The sequence below is a fragment of the Muscardinus avellanarius genome (assembly GCF_963383645.1).
Source record: "Muscardinus avellanarius genome assembly, chromosome: 11".
NCBI lineage: Eukaryota > Metazoa > Chordata > Mammalia > Rodentia > Gliridae > Muscardinus > Muscardinus avellanarius.
Genome location: NC_137797.1, coordinates 46,209,466 through 46,225,386, shown reverse-complemented (window position 1 = coordinate 46,225,386; position 15,921 = coordinate 46,209,466). Strand labels below are relative to the sequence as shown.

General features: G+C 37.5%; 1 protein-coding gene across 2 annotated transcripts in view; it reads right to left on the bottom strand.

Moving 5' to 3' along the window:
- The window catches only part of CAPS2 (calcyphosine 2), a gene marked incomplete at both ends in the record, with an annotated part of 79,805 nt that overhangs the window by 12,510 nt on the left and 51,374 nt on the right, over positions 1-15,921 (bottom strand). For both annotated transcript variants that reach the window (XM_080706331.1, XM_080706332.1), the window contains 2 exons: positions 10,959-11,055; positions 13,878-14,003. In XM_080706331.1, the coding sequence (XP_080562457.1) occupies positions 10,959-11,055; positions 13,878-14,003 (223 nt within the window). The remainder of the gene's footprint in view (positions 1-10,958; positions 11,056-13,877; positions 14,004-15,921) is intronic.

Below are 15,921 nucleotides of genomic sequence, written 5' to 3'. Positions count from 1 at the left end.
GCCCACATAAGAAGAACAGAAAATCATCAAATATATAACCTAATGACATACCTCAAAGCCCTTCAAAACAAGAATAATCTAACCCCAAAGCCAGTAAAAGACAGGAAATTATTAAAATCAAACCAGAAATCAACGAAGTAGAGAATAAAAAAATACATATAATCAACAAAACCAAAAGGTGGTTTCTCAAAAAAAATTAATAATATAGATAAACCACTAGCCAACTTAACCAAAAAGAGAGAAAATCAATGCAAATTACAAAGATAAAAGATGAAAAGGATATGTTACCAGTGACAGTGTAGAAATCCAGAGGATTATCAGAAAAAACTTTGAAAAACTATACTCCAAAAAAATGAAAAATCTGGAGGAAATTGACAATTTCCTAGACAAACACAACCTTCCTAAATTGAGTATAGAAGATGTAGAAAATTTAAACCAAGTAATAGCAATCAAAGAGATTAAAACACAATAAAGAGCCTGTCATCAAAGAAAAGCCCAGGGCCAGATGGTTTCACAAGTGAATTTTATAGAAGAGCTGATCCTGATACTCCTCAATGTATTTCATGAAATAGAAGAAGAAAAAAAAATGGGACTCTCCCAAATACATTCTATGAAGCCAACATCACATTACTACCAAAACAATATAAAGACTGCTCAAGGAAGAAAAACTACAGGCCTATATCTTAGATAAACTTGGATACAGAACTGCTAAACAAAATACTAGCAACACACATTCAAATCCACATCAAGAAAATCACATTGACCAGGTAGGGTTCATTTCAGGTATGCAAGGCTGGTTCAACATACAAAAATCAATCTATGTATTTCATCACATAAAGAGAATCAAAGACAAAAATCATATGATCATTTCAATAGACACTGAAAAGGCATTTCACAAAATCCAACATCATTTATGCTAAAAGCACTGCAGAGAATCAGAATAGAAGGGACATATCTCAACATCAAAAAGGCAAACTACTTATAGGCCCACAGCCAACATCATATTAAATGGGAAAAAACATAGAGAAATTCCCCTAAAAATAGGAACAAGGCATGAATGTCCATTATTACCAATTCTTTTCAATATATTACTAGAGACTCTAGCCAGAGCAATAAGGCAAGAAAAGGAAATCAAAGGAGTCAAATAGAAAAAGAAAAACCAAAACTTTCACTATTTGTAGATGATATGATACTAAACTTAGAGTATCCAACAAACTCAACCAAAAGGCTTATAGAACTGATCAAAAAATTCAACAAAGTGTCTGGATACAAAATCAATCTTTAAAAATCAGAAGCTCTGCTGGGCATGGAGGTGCATGCTTGTAATCCCCATGCTTGAGAGGTGAAGACAGGAGGATCACGCAGGTTTGAAGCCAGCCTCGCTCCTTTAAGAGACCCTGTTTTCAAATAAAAATATAAAATAGGTCTGGGATTGTAGCCAGGAGGTAGAAGGGTTTCCAGGAACCCCAGTACCACCAAAAAAAAAAAAAAAAAATCAGAAGCTCTTTGTATACCAACCATAAATCCACTGAAAAAGAAATACAGAAAAGATTTCCACTCAGGACATCCCACAAAAAAATACAATACTTAGGAATAAACTTAATCAGGGAACTATAAATCCTCTACAAAGAAAATTATAAAACACTAAAAAAAATCAAAGAAGACCTTAGAAGATGGAAAGGTCTTCCATGTTCATGAATAGACAGAATAAATATAATCAAAATGGCCATATTTCCAAAAGTGATCTACAGAGTCAATGAAATACCCATTAAATTACCAAGGTCATTCCTCACAGACATAGGAAAATCAGCCCTTAAATTCATTTGGAACAACAAAAAATCCAGAATAGCCAAAGTAGTTCTCAGAAACAGAAACCATGCAAGAGGCATCACAATACTTGACTTTAAAGTATACTACAAAGCCATAGTAATAAAAACAGCATGGTGCTGGCACAAAAAAAAAGATACATAGATCTGTGGAGCAGAATAGAAGACTCAGAAACAAATTTGCACACTTACAGCCAATTAAGTGTTTTCAAAGGGGTCAAAAACATACAATGAAAAAGAGATCGCCTGTTCAACAAATGGTGTTGGCAAAACTGGTTAACCATATACAGAAAAATGGAAATAAATCCTACTTTCTCACCCTGCTTCAGAGTCAATTCAAAACAATGCAGAGACTTGGAAATTAGACGAGAGACTTTGTGGTTCCTTGAACAGGGCATATGTCCAACACAGGCACAGATAAAAACTTTCTCAATAAGACCCAAAAAGCACAAGAAACTAAAAGGTGAATCAATATGTGGGATTGCATTAAACTGAAGAGCTTCTGTACAGTGAAGGTAACTATCAAGAACCTCAACTGAGAGCCAACAGATTGGAAGAAGATTTTTGTCATCTACTCCTCCAATAGAGGACTAATATCTAGACTATACAAAGAACTCAAGAAACTCAGTATTAAGAAAACAAATAACCCAATAAAAAATGGGCAAGTGAACTAAATAGACACTTCACAAAAGAAGAAATTCAAATTGCCACTAAATGCATGAAAAAATGCTCAACATCATCAGCAATCAGAGAAATGCAAATTAAAAACTACTCTGAGCCGGGCATGGTGGTACACGCTTGTAATCCCTGCGCTTGGAAGGCGGAGGCAGGAGGATCAAACAGGTTCGAAGCCAGCCGCACTGGCTTAAGAGACCCTGTTCCCAAATAAAAAGTATAAAGTAGGTCTGGGAGTGTATCCCAGATGTAAAAGGGTTTCCAGGAACCCCAGTACCACCAAAAAAAAACAAAAAACAAAAAAACAAAACTACTCTGAGATTTCGCCTAGTTCTATCTAGAATGGCAATTATTCAAACTACAAACAACAACATATCCTTAGATGGATGTGGAGAACTGGGAACTCTAATATGATGTTGGTGGGATTGCAGATTAGTGCAACCATTTTGGAAAACAGTTTGGAGGATTCTCAGAAGAATGGGAATGAACTTACCATATGGTCCAGCAATATCACTTCTGAGTATCTACACAAAAGTATGGAAACCAAATTACCAAACTATGGCATGTGTATCTAACTTTGTAGCTGCACAATTCACCATTGCCAAACTATGGAACCAGCCAAGATGTTTATCAACAGATTAATGGATTACAAAATGATGAGATATGTACACAATGGAAGTTTATTCAGCCATGAAGCAAAACACAATTACATCATTTATAGGGAAATGGATGGAACTAGAGGACATTATGTTAATTGAGATTAGTCAGTTACAAAAACATAAGAAATCAGATGCTCTCCCTAATATGTGAAAGCTAGTGAGAAAATGGGTCATGGGAGAAACTCTAGGCGAAGAAGGAGATACTAAAGATGAGCAAATTATTCAACCTAACTGAGGGGATGGAAAGGGGGAAGAGAGAAATTCTCTAATGCACATGATGTACTTAAACAAACATATCAAAGTCAATCACTAAGCCAAACATGAGAAGGAGTGAGAGGGAGGGAATGGAGTGGGAACTGGGTAAGGGCTAATTTGGTGATCTGTGCATGTATGCCTCCACCATCTTGTACCCCATTAAGATGTACAACTACAATGCACCAAAGAAAAAAATAAAAAAGAATGATAAGGCAAGAGAAAAATATCAAAGAAATTTAAATAGTAAAAGAAGAACTAAAATTTCAATTTGCAGATGACATGAAGGCTTTTGAGCTGATTAACAAATTCAGCAGAAGAGCAGGACATAAAATCCATAAAAAACATCAGTATCTTCTTTTGTGCCAACCATGAATCCACTCAAAAAGAAATCCAAAAGACAATTTCATTCACAATAACCTCAAAAACAATTAAATAGGAATAAATCTAACTAAAGAGGTAAAAGACCTCTACAATAAAAACTATAAAGCACTAAAGAAAGAAATTGAAGATCTTGGAAGATGAGAAGATCCCCCAAGGTCTTGGATAGGCAGAATAAATATTACCAAAATGGCCACCCTACCAAAAGTTCTACATTCAACAGAATCAATGCAGTCCCTATCAAACTACCAGTCATTCTTCAGAGACCTAGAAAAATCAGTTTTAAATTTCATGTGAAGTAACAAAAGACCCAGAATAGGCAAATTAATTCTCAGCAATAAGAACCATGCAGGAAACATCATGATTCCTGACTTCAAATTATGCTACAGAGATAAAGTAATAAAAAACAACATGGTACTGGCACAAAAACAGATACTAATGGAACAGAAGATAAGACACAGAAACAAATACACACACTTAAAGCCAATTGATTTTTTACAAAGGTGCCAAACACAAACTAGCGAAAAGGCAGCCTTTTCAACAAACAGTATGGGAAAAACTGGTTATCCATTTGTCAAAAATAAAATTAAATCTCTATCACCCTACATAAGTGTCAACTTGAGATGGAACAAAACCCTGAAAACTAAACCAGAGACTTTGAAATTACTAGAGGAGTGTGTAAGCCAAACACTTTAAGATATAGACACTGAGGCATTGTGTCCCTTTTATGCAGAAGTCTAAGGCAAGTGTCTAAGGTCAATGGGACATCCCATAACTAAACCAGTATGTGAAAAGAAATTTTAACTGCTATTATCTGCTTCTGTAATCTGCTTTGCTGAGAATGGTACAAGGAAGGTGTCTTGGCTGCATGATAGCATCTGAATAAAAAATGTCTGTTCTAAATGAGTGCTTGGTGTTTGTCAAACAACGTAATAATTTTTTATAATTATTAAAACCTAACTTTTCCATTCCACCAGCTCTGTAACTAAATATAAAAGGTGGCTGAAGTGATGCTGGGGCAGCAGTACACACGGATACTGTTGGGAAATTCAAAGATGGCTTTTTGAAAGAAAGTTATTGTGGGATTTGTTTTCCCCTGAGAAAACTGGACTTTTTGTGAACTTGAATGGCCCACCTTTAGAATGAGGGCTCTTTGGATGTTCAAGTGGCTTAGGCTGTCTGGTGTGTAGTTACGGAATGTCCTGGACACCCCAACCAGTTTCTGTGTATTGACCAGGGCTCAAACTCCTTATATACCCTCCCTCATGGTTATAGGTGTATTCCTTTTCTGTGGGAAATAGGATTCTATTTTTAAAGCCTGTCTTTTGGGTAAACCCCAAACACCTCCTGTCCTGCTATCTCCTCTGAAAGAACTAGGGATCCCTCCTCCTTATGTTCCTGGAAATCCAGAATCAAACTGCATGCTACATGACTGTGGGGAAAACAGTCTTGTTCTCTACATATCCCTTATCTCCTTCCCACACTAGGTTGGCCTCCCCTTGTGGGGAGGAAAGACAGGTACTTGCCACAGCTAAGGCAGCTCCTGTTCTCCTTTATAAAGCACCCTCATAGAGGGAGTTGAAGTACGTCATCATCCCTTTATAGTTTATGTCCAATTTTCTACCAGTCATTTGTATAATTGGAAGATCCTTTTACATTCTCCTCTGAACCTGCCACTACTCCCAGTTTTACAACCATGAATCCATGAGTACTGACCTGTACAAGGCCTCTGGGAGGTCAACAAATGCTCTGAGTCTATTCATCTGACAGTCCCCAACCCATACATCTTCCTGAGCTTGCTGCCCCCCAAAAGATAGATTTATACTGTGTTTGAGTTAAAGAATGTTTTCTTTCCCTTGCCACTAGCCCCCTATAGTCAACCTATTGTTGCATTTGAGTGGACAGATCCTGAGGGAGGATTTACAAAAAAAAAATTAACAAGGAATCAACTTCCTCAAGAGTTGAAGAACTCTCCAACCCTGTTTTGTGAAGCCCGGAGTGTGGACCTTCTGAATTTCTGGCAAGTGTACTCTAAAAGCATCCTGCTCCAGTATGTAGATGTTTTCCTCATTGCCTCAGAAACAGAGGAGGAATGCAAGAAGGTCACAGAGGGACTCCTGGAAAATCTCCAAGACCTGGGCTATCATGTTCCCATTCAAGTTCACAAACACAACTCTGCTGGACCTGAGCGACCTACGTGGGCTACAGCCTGGGAGAAGGAAAGAGGACACTATTTATGAGCCCCATTGCCACAATCATCAAATCCTAGTCTCAAAAAATAAGAGGCAAGTGCAGGAATTCCTGGGGCACTGGCTTATTGCCAGCTGTGGATCCTGGGTTTTACTGAGATTGCAAGACCACTGCATACACGCCTGGGAGCAGATGGCCCTTTCAAATGATCAGAAGTTGAACAAAATGTTTTTAAAGCCCTAAAAATGGCCTTAGTCCCTGCCTCAGTTCTGAAGCTCCCTGACATTACTACACCATTCCACTTGTTCATGGACAAGGTCCAGGGTATTACCAAAGGAGTCCTTGTTTAAACCCTGAGCCCCTGGAAGTGACAAGTAGCTTATCTGTCCAAAAAATTGATCCTGTGGCAGTAGATTGGTCAGCCTGCCTGAAAGCTGTGGCTGCCACAGTTATGTTGGTAAAGGAAGCATATAAGGTGATGCTCGGCCAAGAATTTCTACTGATCACCCCTCCATTCAGTTCATACTCTCCTGAGGAAAACTGCTGAATGGTGGATATCTAATGCATGAGTGACTCCTGACCAAGCACTTCTTCTAGACCAGCCCCAAATATGCTTCTGCCAAACAGCAGGCCTTAACCCAGAAAGCCTGTTGCCAGATCTTTGCCCAGAAGAACCCTTGCATGACTGTTGAAGTGACTGATGTGGTTCAGTCTAACCGTTCAGACCTGACTGATATCCCTGTACAAGAGGCAGATAAGGTACATAATTCTGATGTAAGTACTTTTGTCCAGAACGGCATCAGGTACACAGGGGTTTCAGTGGTCACTGAGCGTAGAACTATGTGGGCTCAGTCACTCAACAAGAAAACATCATCTCAGAAGGCCAAGCTCATTGCTCTGACTCAGGTGCTGCGCTGGGGAAAGGAAAATGTCACAATATATAAACCGACAGCTCGTATGCTTTTGCCACTGCTCATATTCATGGAGCTTTGTACCAGGAGAGGGAACTCCTCACCTTGGCAAGCAAAGAGATAAGGAATAATGAAGCAATCCTAACTGCTAGAAGCCATCTGGCTACCAAAGAAAGTAGCCATTGTACACTGTAAAGGTCACCAGAGAGGAGATTCTCTTGAAGCCAGAGGCAACAGAGCAAATGACCAGAAAGATCAAGAAGTGGACCTAGAATCAGTGGAGCCTTTTTCCATTTTGGTTATGTTCCCTGAACCAGAACTGCCACAAAAGCCAATGTATTCAACTAAATAAAGGGAGAGGGCAAAACAGGAAGAGTGCAACACTGGAAGAAACCAGACGGGAGATATTACTGGATGGAAGACCCCCGCTCCCAGCGGCCTTGAGAAGAAAACTAGTATCCCAATTCCACCAGACCACTCACCAAAGGTCAACAAACCTCAGTGGGCTCCTTAGACCCAGGTACTACATACCAAAGCAGACCAAATTTTTGTAAAAGATCTGGTGTCCAGATGCCAGCCTGCACACAGGTAAATCCAAAAGGAAGGGAAAAAAACCCCTTAAGAAATATAACTTTAAGATAACATACCCGGGAACACTGGGAGCTAGATTTTTACAAAAGTGAAACCTACCACTCTTGGATACAGGCACCTCCTATCATTTGTGGACATGTTTTCTGAATGGGCAGAAGCTTACCCTACAAGGACTGAGACTGCCTCCTTTGTCACCAATAAGTTGCTACAAGAAATAGTTCCTAGATTTGGGTTGCCCTTTTCATTGAGGTCTCACAGTGGCCTGGCCTTCATGGCAAAAGTCTCTCAAATTTTGGCAAAAGCATTAAATGTTGATTGAGAATCACATTGTAAATACAGACCTCAGAGTTCAGGACAGATATAAAGGATGAATAGGGCCATAAAAGAAACTTTGACTAAGCTGATCTCTGAAAATGGAGTTAGACCATTCTTTTCCCTTTTGTTCATGTATGGGTAAGGTGTACACCATATCAGAAAGGTTTCACACCCTTTAAGATAATGTTTCGCAGACCCCCATCTCTCTTCCCCAAATTGCATGATGTGCTCAAGTTTGAAATGACTAACCACTTGCTTCTTGAGTCCTTACAGGCATTCCAACAAACCAGGAAGACTGTACACAAGACCATAAAAGACTCCTACCCTTTCACTGTTGGAATGCTGGTGCACTACTTCCATTCTGAAGATCTGGTGTGGATAAAATGGATATCCTTCTGGACTTAAAAGTCAAAGAACCCTATTGTATCATCCTCACCACCCCTATGGCAGTGAAAGAAACAGAAATACCATCTTAGATACATCACCCCTAGCTGAAAAAGGCTCCAGCAGAGGATGACAGAGTAATTCAAACTTTGGAACCACTAAATATGACTCAAATGGGAAGCCTAATTTTGATATTATTGTTATTACATGCATTGTAGAAGGCTATGAACCTCCACAAAAGTGGATATGGAATCTTAAAAATGGGCAATGAAACAGTAATACAGATAAAGTGTCTCCCCTCAGATGAGTTACAACAAACATCAACCGAAGTCTATTTCTATCAGGGAGATGAAGGGTGAGAATACCTTGAAGTGGAGACTGGACTCAGAATCTGGAAAGTAGTTCTGGTGTTGGTCTCCTTGTTCGTGGGGGCAGGGATTTTGGGGTCAGCAGCCATTGGAACTTCTGCTTTAGTGACAGGGGATAAAACTTTAAAGAACTAGGTACCCAGATTGATGCTGACCTTGGGCACTTAGAAAACTCAATCTCCTGTTTAGAAGAACAGGTAGATTTCCTTGCTAAAGTAGTCCTACAAAATAGGAGAGGGCTAGATCTGCTGTTTATGAAGCAAGGGGGACTATTTACGGGCTTAGGGGAAACATGCTACTTTTATACTAGTAAGTTAGGAGTTATTAGCTTTGGTTAGAAACAACCTTAGAAAAAGAGAAAAAAGCCATCAAAATCTGACAGTGAGTATCAGTTGTTATTTTCCTGGTCTCCCTGGCTGACTACAATGATTATTGCACCATAGGCCACTTAGTGCCTTTATTACTGGCTATAACTGTGGGGCCCTGCATCACAAATCATGTAGCAGCTTATATCTGGGAAAGAGTAAATTCGGTCAAGTTACTAGCTATTAGGAGACAAAATAACCTCTTGCCTGAATATGATGAATCTACATTTGACTCAGTGATAGGAACCAGTAGGGAATAAAATGGTGTGTCCCTTTTAGGGAGAAGTCTTAGCCAAATGCTCTAGATACCTTTAATTAAAGGTCAGTGGGGTATCACATAACTAAACCAGGATATGGAAAAAAATTTAACTGCTATTATTTGCTTTTGTAATTGGCTTTTCTGCACATGGTATGAGGAAGCTGTCTTGTCCACAAGATAGCATCTGAGTAAAATACATTGTCTATTCTCAATGATACCTGGCATTTGTCAAATGATGTAATAATTTTTATAACCATGAAGACCTGAATTTTTCATACCCACCAACTCTGTAACCAACAGATATAAAATTAAGCTGAAACTGACACTCAAAGCAGTAGTATTCAAGGATACTCTTTGCCGCAGTCAGCCGGTCAATAAAGTGATATCTTTGACATTTTTTTTTTTTTTTTGGTGGTACTGGGGTTCCTGGAAGCCCTTCTACCTCCGGGCTACACTCCCAGACCTACTTTTTATACTTTTTAAAATTTGGAAACAGGGTCTCTTAAGCCAGTGTGGCTGGCTTCAAACCTGTGCGATCCTCCTGTCTCCGCCTCCCAAGCGCGGGGATTACAAGCGTGCGCCACCACGCCTGGCTTCTCTTTGACATTTTGAAGTGTAGTGTGTCTCTACAGAACACCTCACAATAACCCCAAAGCTCAGTAAATTAAAAAAAAATAATTAATAAATGAGATGCCATCAAACTAAAACGTTTCTGTTCATCAAAGGAAGCCATCAAGAGTCTAAAGAGAAAGCCTATAGAATGAGAGGTCTTTGCTAGCTATTCCTTTGATAAAGGACTAATATCTAGAATATACAAAGAACTTAAAATATTTAACACTAAAAAAGTCAATCAAGAAATAGGCTATTAAACTAGACACTTAAAAGGAAGAAATACAAATGGCCAATAGATACATGAAAAAGTATATCATCAGCAATCAGAGAGATGAAAATCAAAACTGCACTGAGATTCCACCAATCAGAATGGCAATCATCAAAAAGTCAAACCACACTAAATACTGGCAAGGATGTGGGGAAATAGAACTCTTCTACACTGTTGATGGAACTGAAAATTAGTGGAGATCAACGTGGAATTCCTCAGAAAATTGAGAATGGATCTACCATATCACCCACCAATACCACTCCTAAGTATCTTTCCAACAGGACTGAAATAAAGTTATACTAATATATGCATATCCATGTTTCTAGTAACACAATTCACATAGCCAAATTATGAAACCAACCTAGGTGTCCAATCAACAGATAAAAGGATTATAAAATTATGGGATATACACACAATGGAATTCTACTCAGCGATAAAGAACAAAATTATGTCATTCTCAGAACAATGAATGGACCTGAAGAACACCATGTTAAGTGTAATTAGCCAGTCACAGAAAATGAAGGGTTTTTTTTTTTTCTCTAATATGTGGAAGCTAGGGAATAATTGGGAAACCATAGGAACTTCAGATAATGAAAGAGAAACTCCAGTGGAGCCAAGGTCTAGGGGAGAGGAGGGAAGAGAGAGGACCAACTAAGGAATCACTTCAACTGACATTTTCTACATGTGAGAGTACCAGCACCAATCTCAGTATCATGTGAGGGGAAGGGGGAAGTGGGGAGAGAGCTGGGGGAAAGCCCGCCAAGCACTATGTGCATATACGTCACCATCACTATGAGTTATATTATGATGTGAGACTACAATGTACCAATAAACATAATAATAAAGATGCTAGTTTTATTAACATTTTAGAAATCAGATGCATTTTGGTTCATAATAATTACCTGAGATTACTTGAGAATGCTTCTTTGCACAATAGCATTTTCTTATGTCTGTAATAGGCACGATGCCAGTTTTGTTGAAATCCAGTTTCATAAAGGCCTAAATAGAGAAATGTTATTTTTTCTATGAAGTCATTACACATGAGAACCTAATTATCTACATTGAAGTAAGTTACTTCTGAGCTCTAGACAAGATAGCTTAAAAGTTTTAAACTGGCATATGAAAGAAAAATCACACTTGTGTGTGGTAGCACACGCTCGTAATCCAGTACTTGGGAGGCGGAGACAGGAGGATCACAAGTTAGCAGCCATCCTCAGCTACTTAGTGAGGACTTCTGCAACTTAATGAGACCCTGTTTCAAAATAAAAAAATAAAATAGGGTTGGGAGCATAACTCGAAGGTAGAATGTCCCTGGGTTCCAGGCGTGGGACAAAAAAAAATAATTAAGGGGAAAACATACTAATGTAAAATATTAAGAAACCCATACTCAAGTATTATCTCTACCACTTTCTAGTATCCTGACCTTGACAAAGTAACCTAATCATTACTGTTTCACTGGTTTTCTTTCTCTGCAACTGAATAGTTGGGTGAAAGGCCACTGAGGTAACTTTCAGCTCCAGGATTCATATGAAACTGATAAACAACCAATTCAAATTGTCAGGACTATTTTCCTTCAAAAAATGAACCTATAAATATCCCATCACTAAAACCAATAAAAAAGTAAAATATTTTTAAATGACTATTGTGATTCTATTTCTTGAAATTTACTGTTACCTTTATGAAATTGTTTATTGTTCCTCTAATTCAATGTGACTCTGAATTATTATAAACTATCAAAAATATTTTATTGGAAAGATGATTGGTAGCACAGAAATGCATAAGCTACCCATCCAAAATTCTAGAATCAAGTTTGTTTATTCACACTATTGAGTTTATAGAAATATGGTACTTATTGCAAACTAAACTGTGTTTCCCCAAAAATCTCACATTTTGAAGCCTAAAACCTAGTAACTTGGAATGTGACTATACTCTGACACAGAATCTTTAATAGCCTAATTGAATTAAAATGGAATCATTAGGGTGGGCCCTAATCCAGATGATTAATGTGCTTATAGAGGAAGAGTAAGCCACAAAAACCACAGACAGACAGACAACCACGTGAGGACACAGTAAAAACACAGCCACTTTCAAGATAGAGGCCTCAGGAGAAACTGAACCTGTTCACATATTCTTCCCGGACTTCTAGCCTCCAAAGTGTGAGAAAATAATATTCTGCTGTTTCATTAATACAGTTTGTGATATTTAGTTTTAACAATACTAGCAAGCTCTGTATTTATCCTCTATTCCACATACCAAGACATGTGAACAAGATAAATATCCAGTTTTACTCCTGATGCTGAAACCTATCACCAGGACATGCCAAATACCAATTAAGTATAGACTTATCAATATTATATGGTAGGTTTGTTTTATTTAAGGTATTCACTATGTCTTTTGATAAGAGAGTATATTGTCTCCCTGAGATTTATACCCAATATAACTGTTTAGATTTCTCCATACAGAATAGCTTTGTTTCAGTATTAGATATATGTACCTAAAGCAAAAAAAAAAAAAAAAAAATATATATATATATATATATTCACAAAAGAAAAGTGATATACCCAAAAGAAAAATTATATCCTCAAAGTTATACTATAAAATGGCTTCCAGTGCCAGGCGTGGTGGCGCATGCTTGTAATCCCCACACTTGGGAGGTGGTGACAGGAGGGTCGCGCAGGTTCGAAGCCAGCTGTGCTGGCTTAAGAGACCCTGTTTCCAAATAAAAATATAAAATAGGTCTGGGAGTATAGCCTGGGGTTAGAAGGGCTTCCAGGAACCCCAGTACCACCAAACAAACAAACAAAAAAAATGGTTTCCAGAAGCCAAGTAATATGTAGTTTCCTATAAAAATTAGGGCTTCACTTTTAATACCAATTTATTATTATCATTCTAATCTTCATTTAAGTATTTATTATGCATATAATAAAGACCAGAGACATTTTTAATTATCCTAAGATAATATGTGTTGAGCACTGACACTGGGATAGACGGAAAGTGAAGACTTTTATATCTCATTTAACCCTTGTATTTAACTTCATAGAATAGGAAAATTAGGATCAAGGATAGTTCATAATACAATTATATAGCTTGTAAATTATAAAAGTGACAATTTAAATAACTAGTAACTTAGGAAGAACATTTCTTTTTTTTTGCTGTATTGAAGATTAAACCTATGGGTATTTTACCTCCAAGCTATACCTCCAGTCCTATTTTTTATTCTTTATTTTGAAACAAGGTCTCACAAATCTTCAAAGGGCCTCACTAAGTAGCTGAGGCTGGCTTTGAACCTGTGACCCTCCTGTCTCCGCCTCCCAAGTACTGGGATTACAAGTGTGTGCCACCACACCTGGCTCTATACGAACACTTGATTTCAGATTTTATTTTTTCTCTTATATTTTCCCAAAACTTATATGTAAGCTATTTTATTTTATGCTAGGTAGATTTGTAGGCATATGTTTGTTTTTGTTTTACTAAATCCAACATACATTACAAGTAAAATGATATAACACATTTTAAGTGGTAATTTATTAAAGTTTTAAAATAATGAACCTAACGATCTATTAAAAGTACTAATTTAAAAGAATGCTTAAGCCAGATGTGATGGTGCATGTCTGTAATTCCAGTACTTGGGAGCTGAGACAGGAGGATAGCAAGTTCCAGGCCACACTGAGGAATTTAACAAGATCTTCAGCAATTCGGCAAGACTCTATTTGAAAATAAAATTAACAAAAAACAGCTGGGGGGTACAGCTTGGAGGTAGAATGCCTCTGGGTTCAATCCCCAGTACTAAATAAATAAATGAATAAATGCTTAATAGTTACCTTTCGAACAAATGATTTCCTATATTCATTCATTTCACCAATGATGGCACGTATGAATTCTCCATAATCGACCTGGCCATTGCCATTGCCATTGATGTTCAGAATTAGCCACGAAGATTCAAAATCCTAGAAATAGTCACATGGATCTCTGTTGCATCTTTAAGTTACATAAGGTCACAACAAAATCATTATAGTCATATTTTGTTATACATTTTGTAGCAAATTCAGTAAGTTCCATAAAAATTCAGTTAAATTATTACTGAAAATATTTAAAGGGACTTTGAGGCCAACACTTTTGTAAGGTTATAAACCATTTAGTAGTATCAATAACTCACAAGTTTATCTTGTTTTAAGTTACTCTATTTTTTTTCTTTCTTTTTTTTTTTTTTTGGTGTGGTACTGGGGATGGAACCCAGGGGCATTCTACCTCCAAGCTATACCTCCAGGCTTACTTTTTTTCTTTATTTTGAAACAGGGTCTCACTAAGTTTCAAAGGGATTCACTAAGTAGCTGAAGCTGTTCACAAACCCAGGTCCTCCCATCTCAGCCTCCCGAATGCTGGAATTACAAGTGTGCACCACCATGCTCAGCAGTTATTCTATTTTTGATTGACAAACAATTGTATATATTTGTATAGTATAATATGATCTTTGAGTACTTGTATACACTGTGGAATGATCAAATAAAATTAGTTAACATATTCATCACCTAAAATATTTATCATCATTCATGGTGAGAATGTTAAAAATCTTCTCTTTTAGCCATTGAAATATACATTAGCATTACCTATAATCATGCTGTGCACAATAGATGAGAGGAAATTGTCCTTCCTGTCTAACTGTGACTCTGTGCGCTTTGATCAACATCTTCTCTATATATTATCGCTTAGCCCCCATGACTCAGTCATGTTCTGGTAATAAACTATCTTTTTACAATTTGTATTTTTTTCTTTTAAAAAATGTAGTGATCATGTATTTGGTGTTCAATGCTTCATTATTTTAGTGTACTACATCTGTGACAATTCAACACTCACTTCAAGTTCTGAAATGGCTCCAACAGCATGTGACCATGAACTGTATATCTGCTAGTCTTCGTGCTTGAAAGGATGAGAGATTTGAATGACTCTAACATTTTTCCATAATTGACAATGAAAGGCATTATTTTGAGAAAACCCCTTATGTCAGTGTGTTCACTTTGCCATTACATTTGCTTTTCTGGCAAATGTGCTATTTAATAGAATGTTCTATTCACAGCATTCTTGACAACTCAGAAATTATAGCATGTGTTCTCCTAAGTTCAGAAAAATATATTTTCAATGCTTCAATCAAGTTGTTAGCTTTAAATGAGAATATAAATAAAACATAGCAAGGTGGCTGGCAAATAAGTACTGTAAAGCCAGGCACAGCGGTGCATGCTTGTAGTACTTGGGAGGAGCAGACAGGAGGATCACAGGTTCGCAGCAATCCTCAGCTACTTAGTGAGTCCCTCCACATCATAGTGAGTCGCTGTTTCAAAATAAAGAGTAAAAAAATCGGTCTGGGGTATAGCTCGGAAGTAGAATTCTACTGGGTTCAATCCCCAGTGCTAAGAAAGGAAGGAAGGAAGGAAGAAAGGAAGAAAGAGAGGGAGGGAGGAAGAGAGAGAGAGAAAGACTCAAAAACCACTGTCTTCCACTTTGACCTGATTTTTTCAAATGAAACATTCATTTAAAAAGCTAAATATCAAGATGCCCTTTCACAGTAACCCATATATGTTTTGCTTTTGTGTTGTGGTACTGAAGACTGAATGTAGGAGCATTCTACCTTTGAGCTATACTCCCACACCTATTTTTTTTTTTAATTTGGAAACAGGTTCTTACAAGGTTGATGGGAGTATTTACAGAGGCTGCCCTCAAACCTGTGATCCTCCTATCTCAGCATCCCAAGTCCTGAGATTTATAGGTATGCCATGCCCAGCACATTTTTTAAATCTATCATAAAGTTCTGCACATTTTAGAGATTTTAAGCGTGCAGTTGAATTGAAAATTAACTTGGCCTTTAAAATT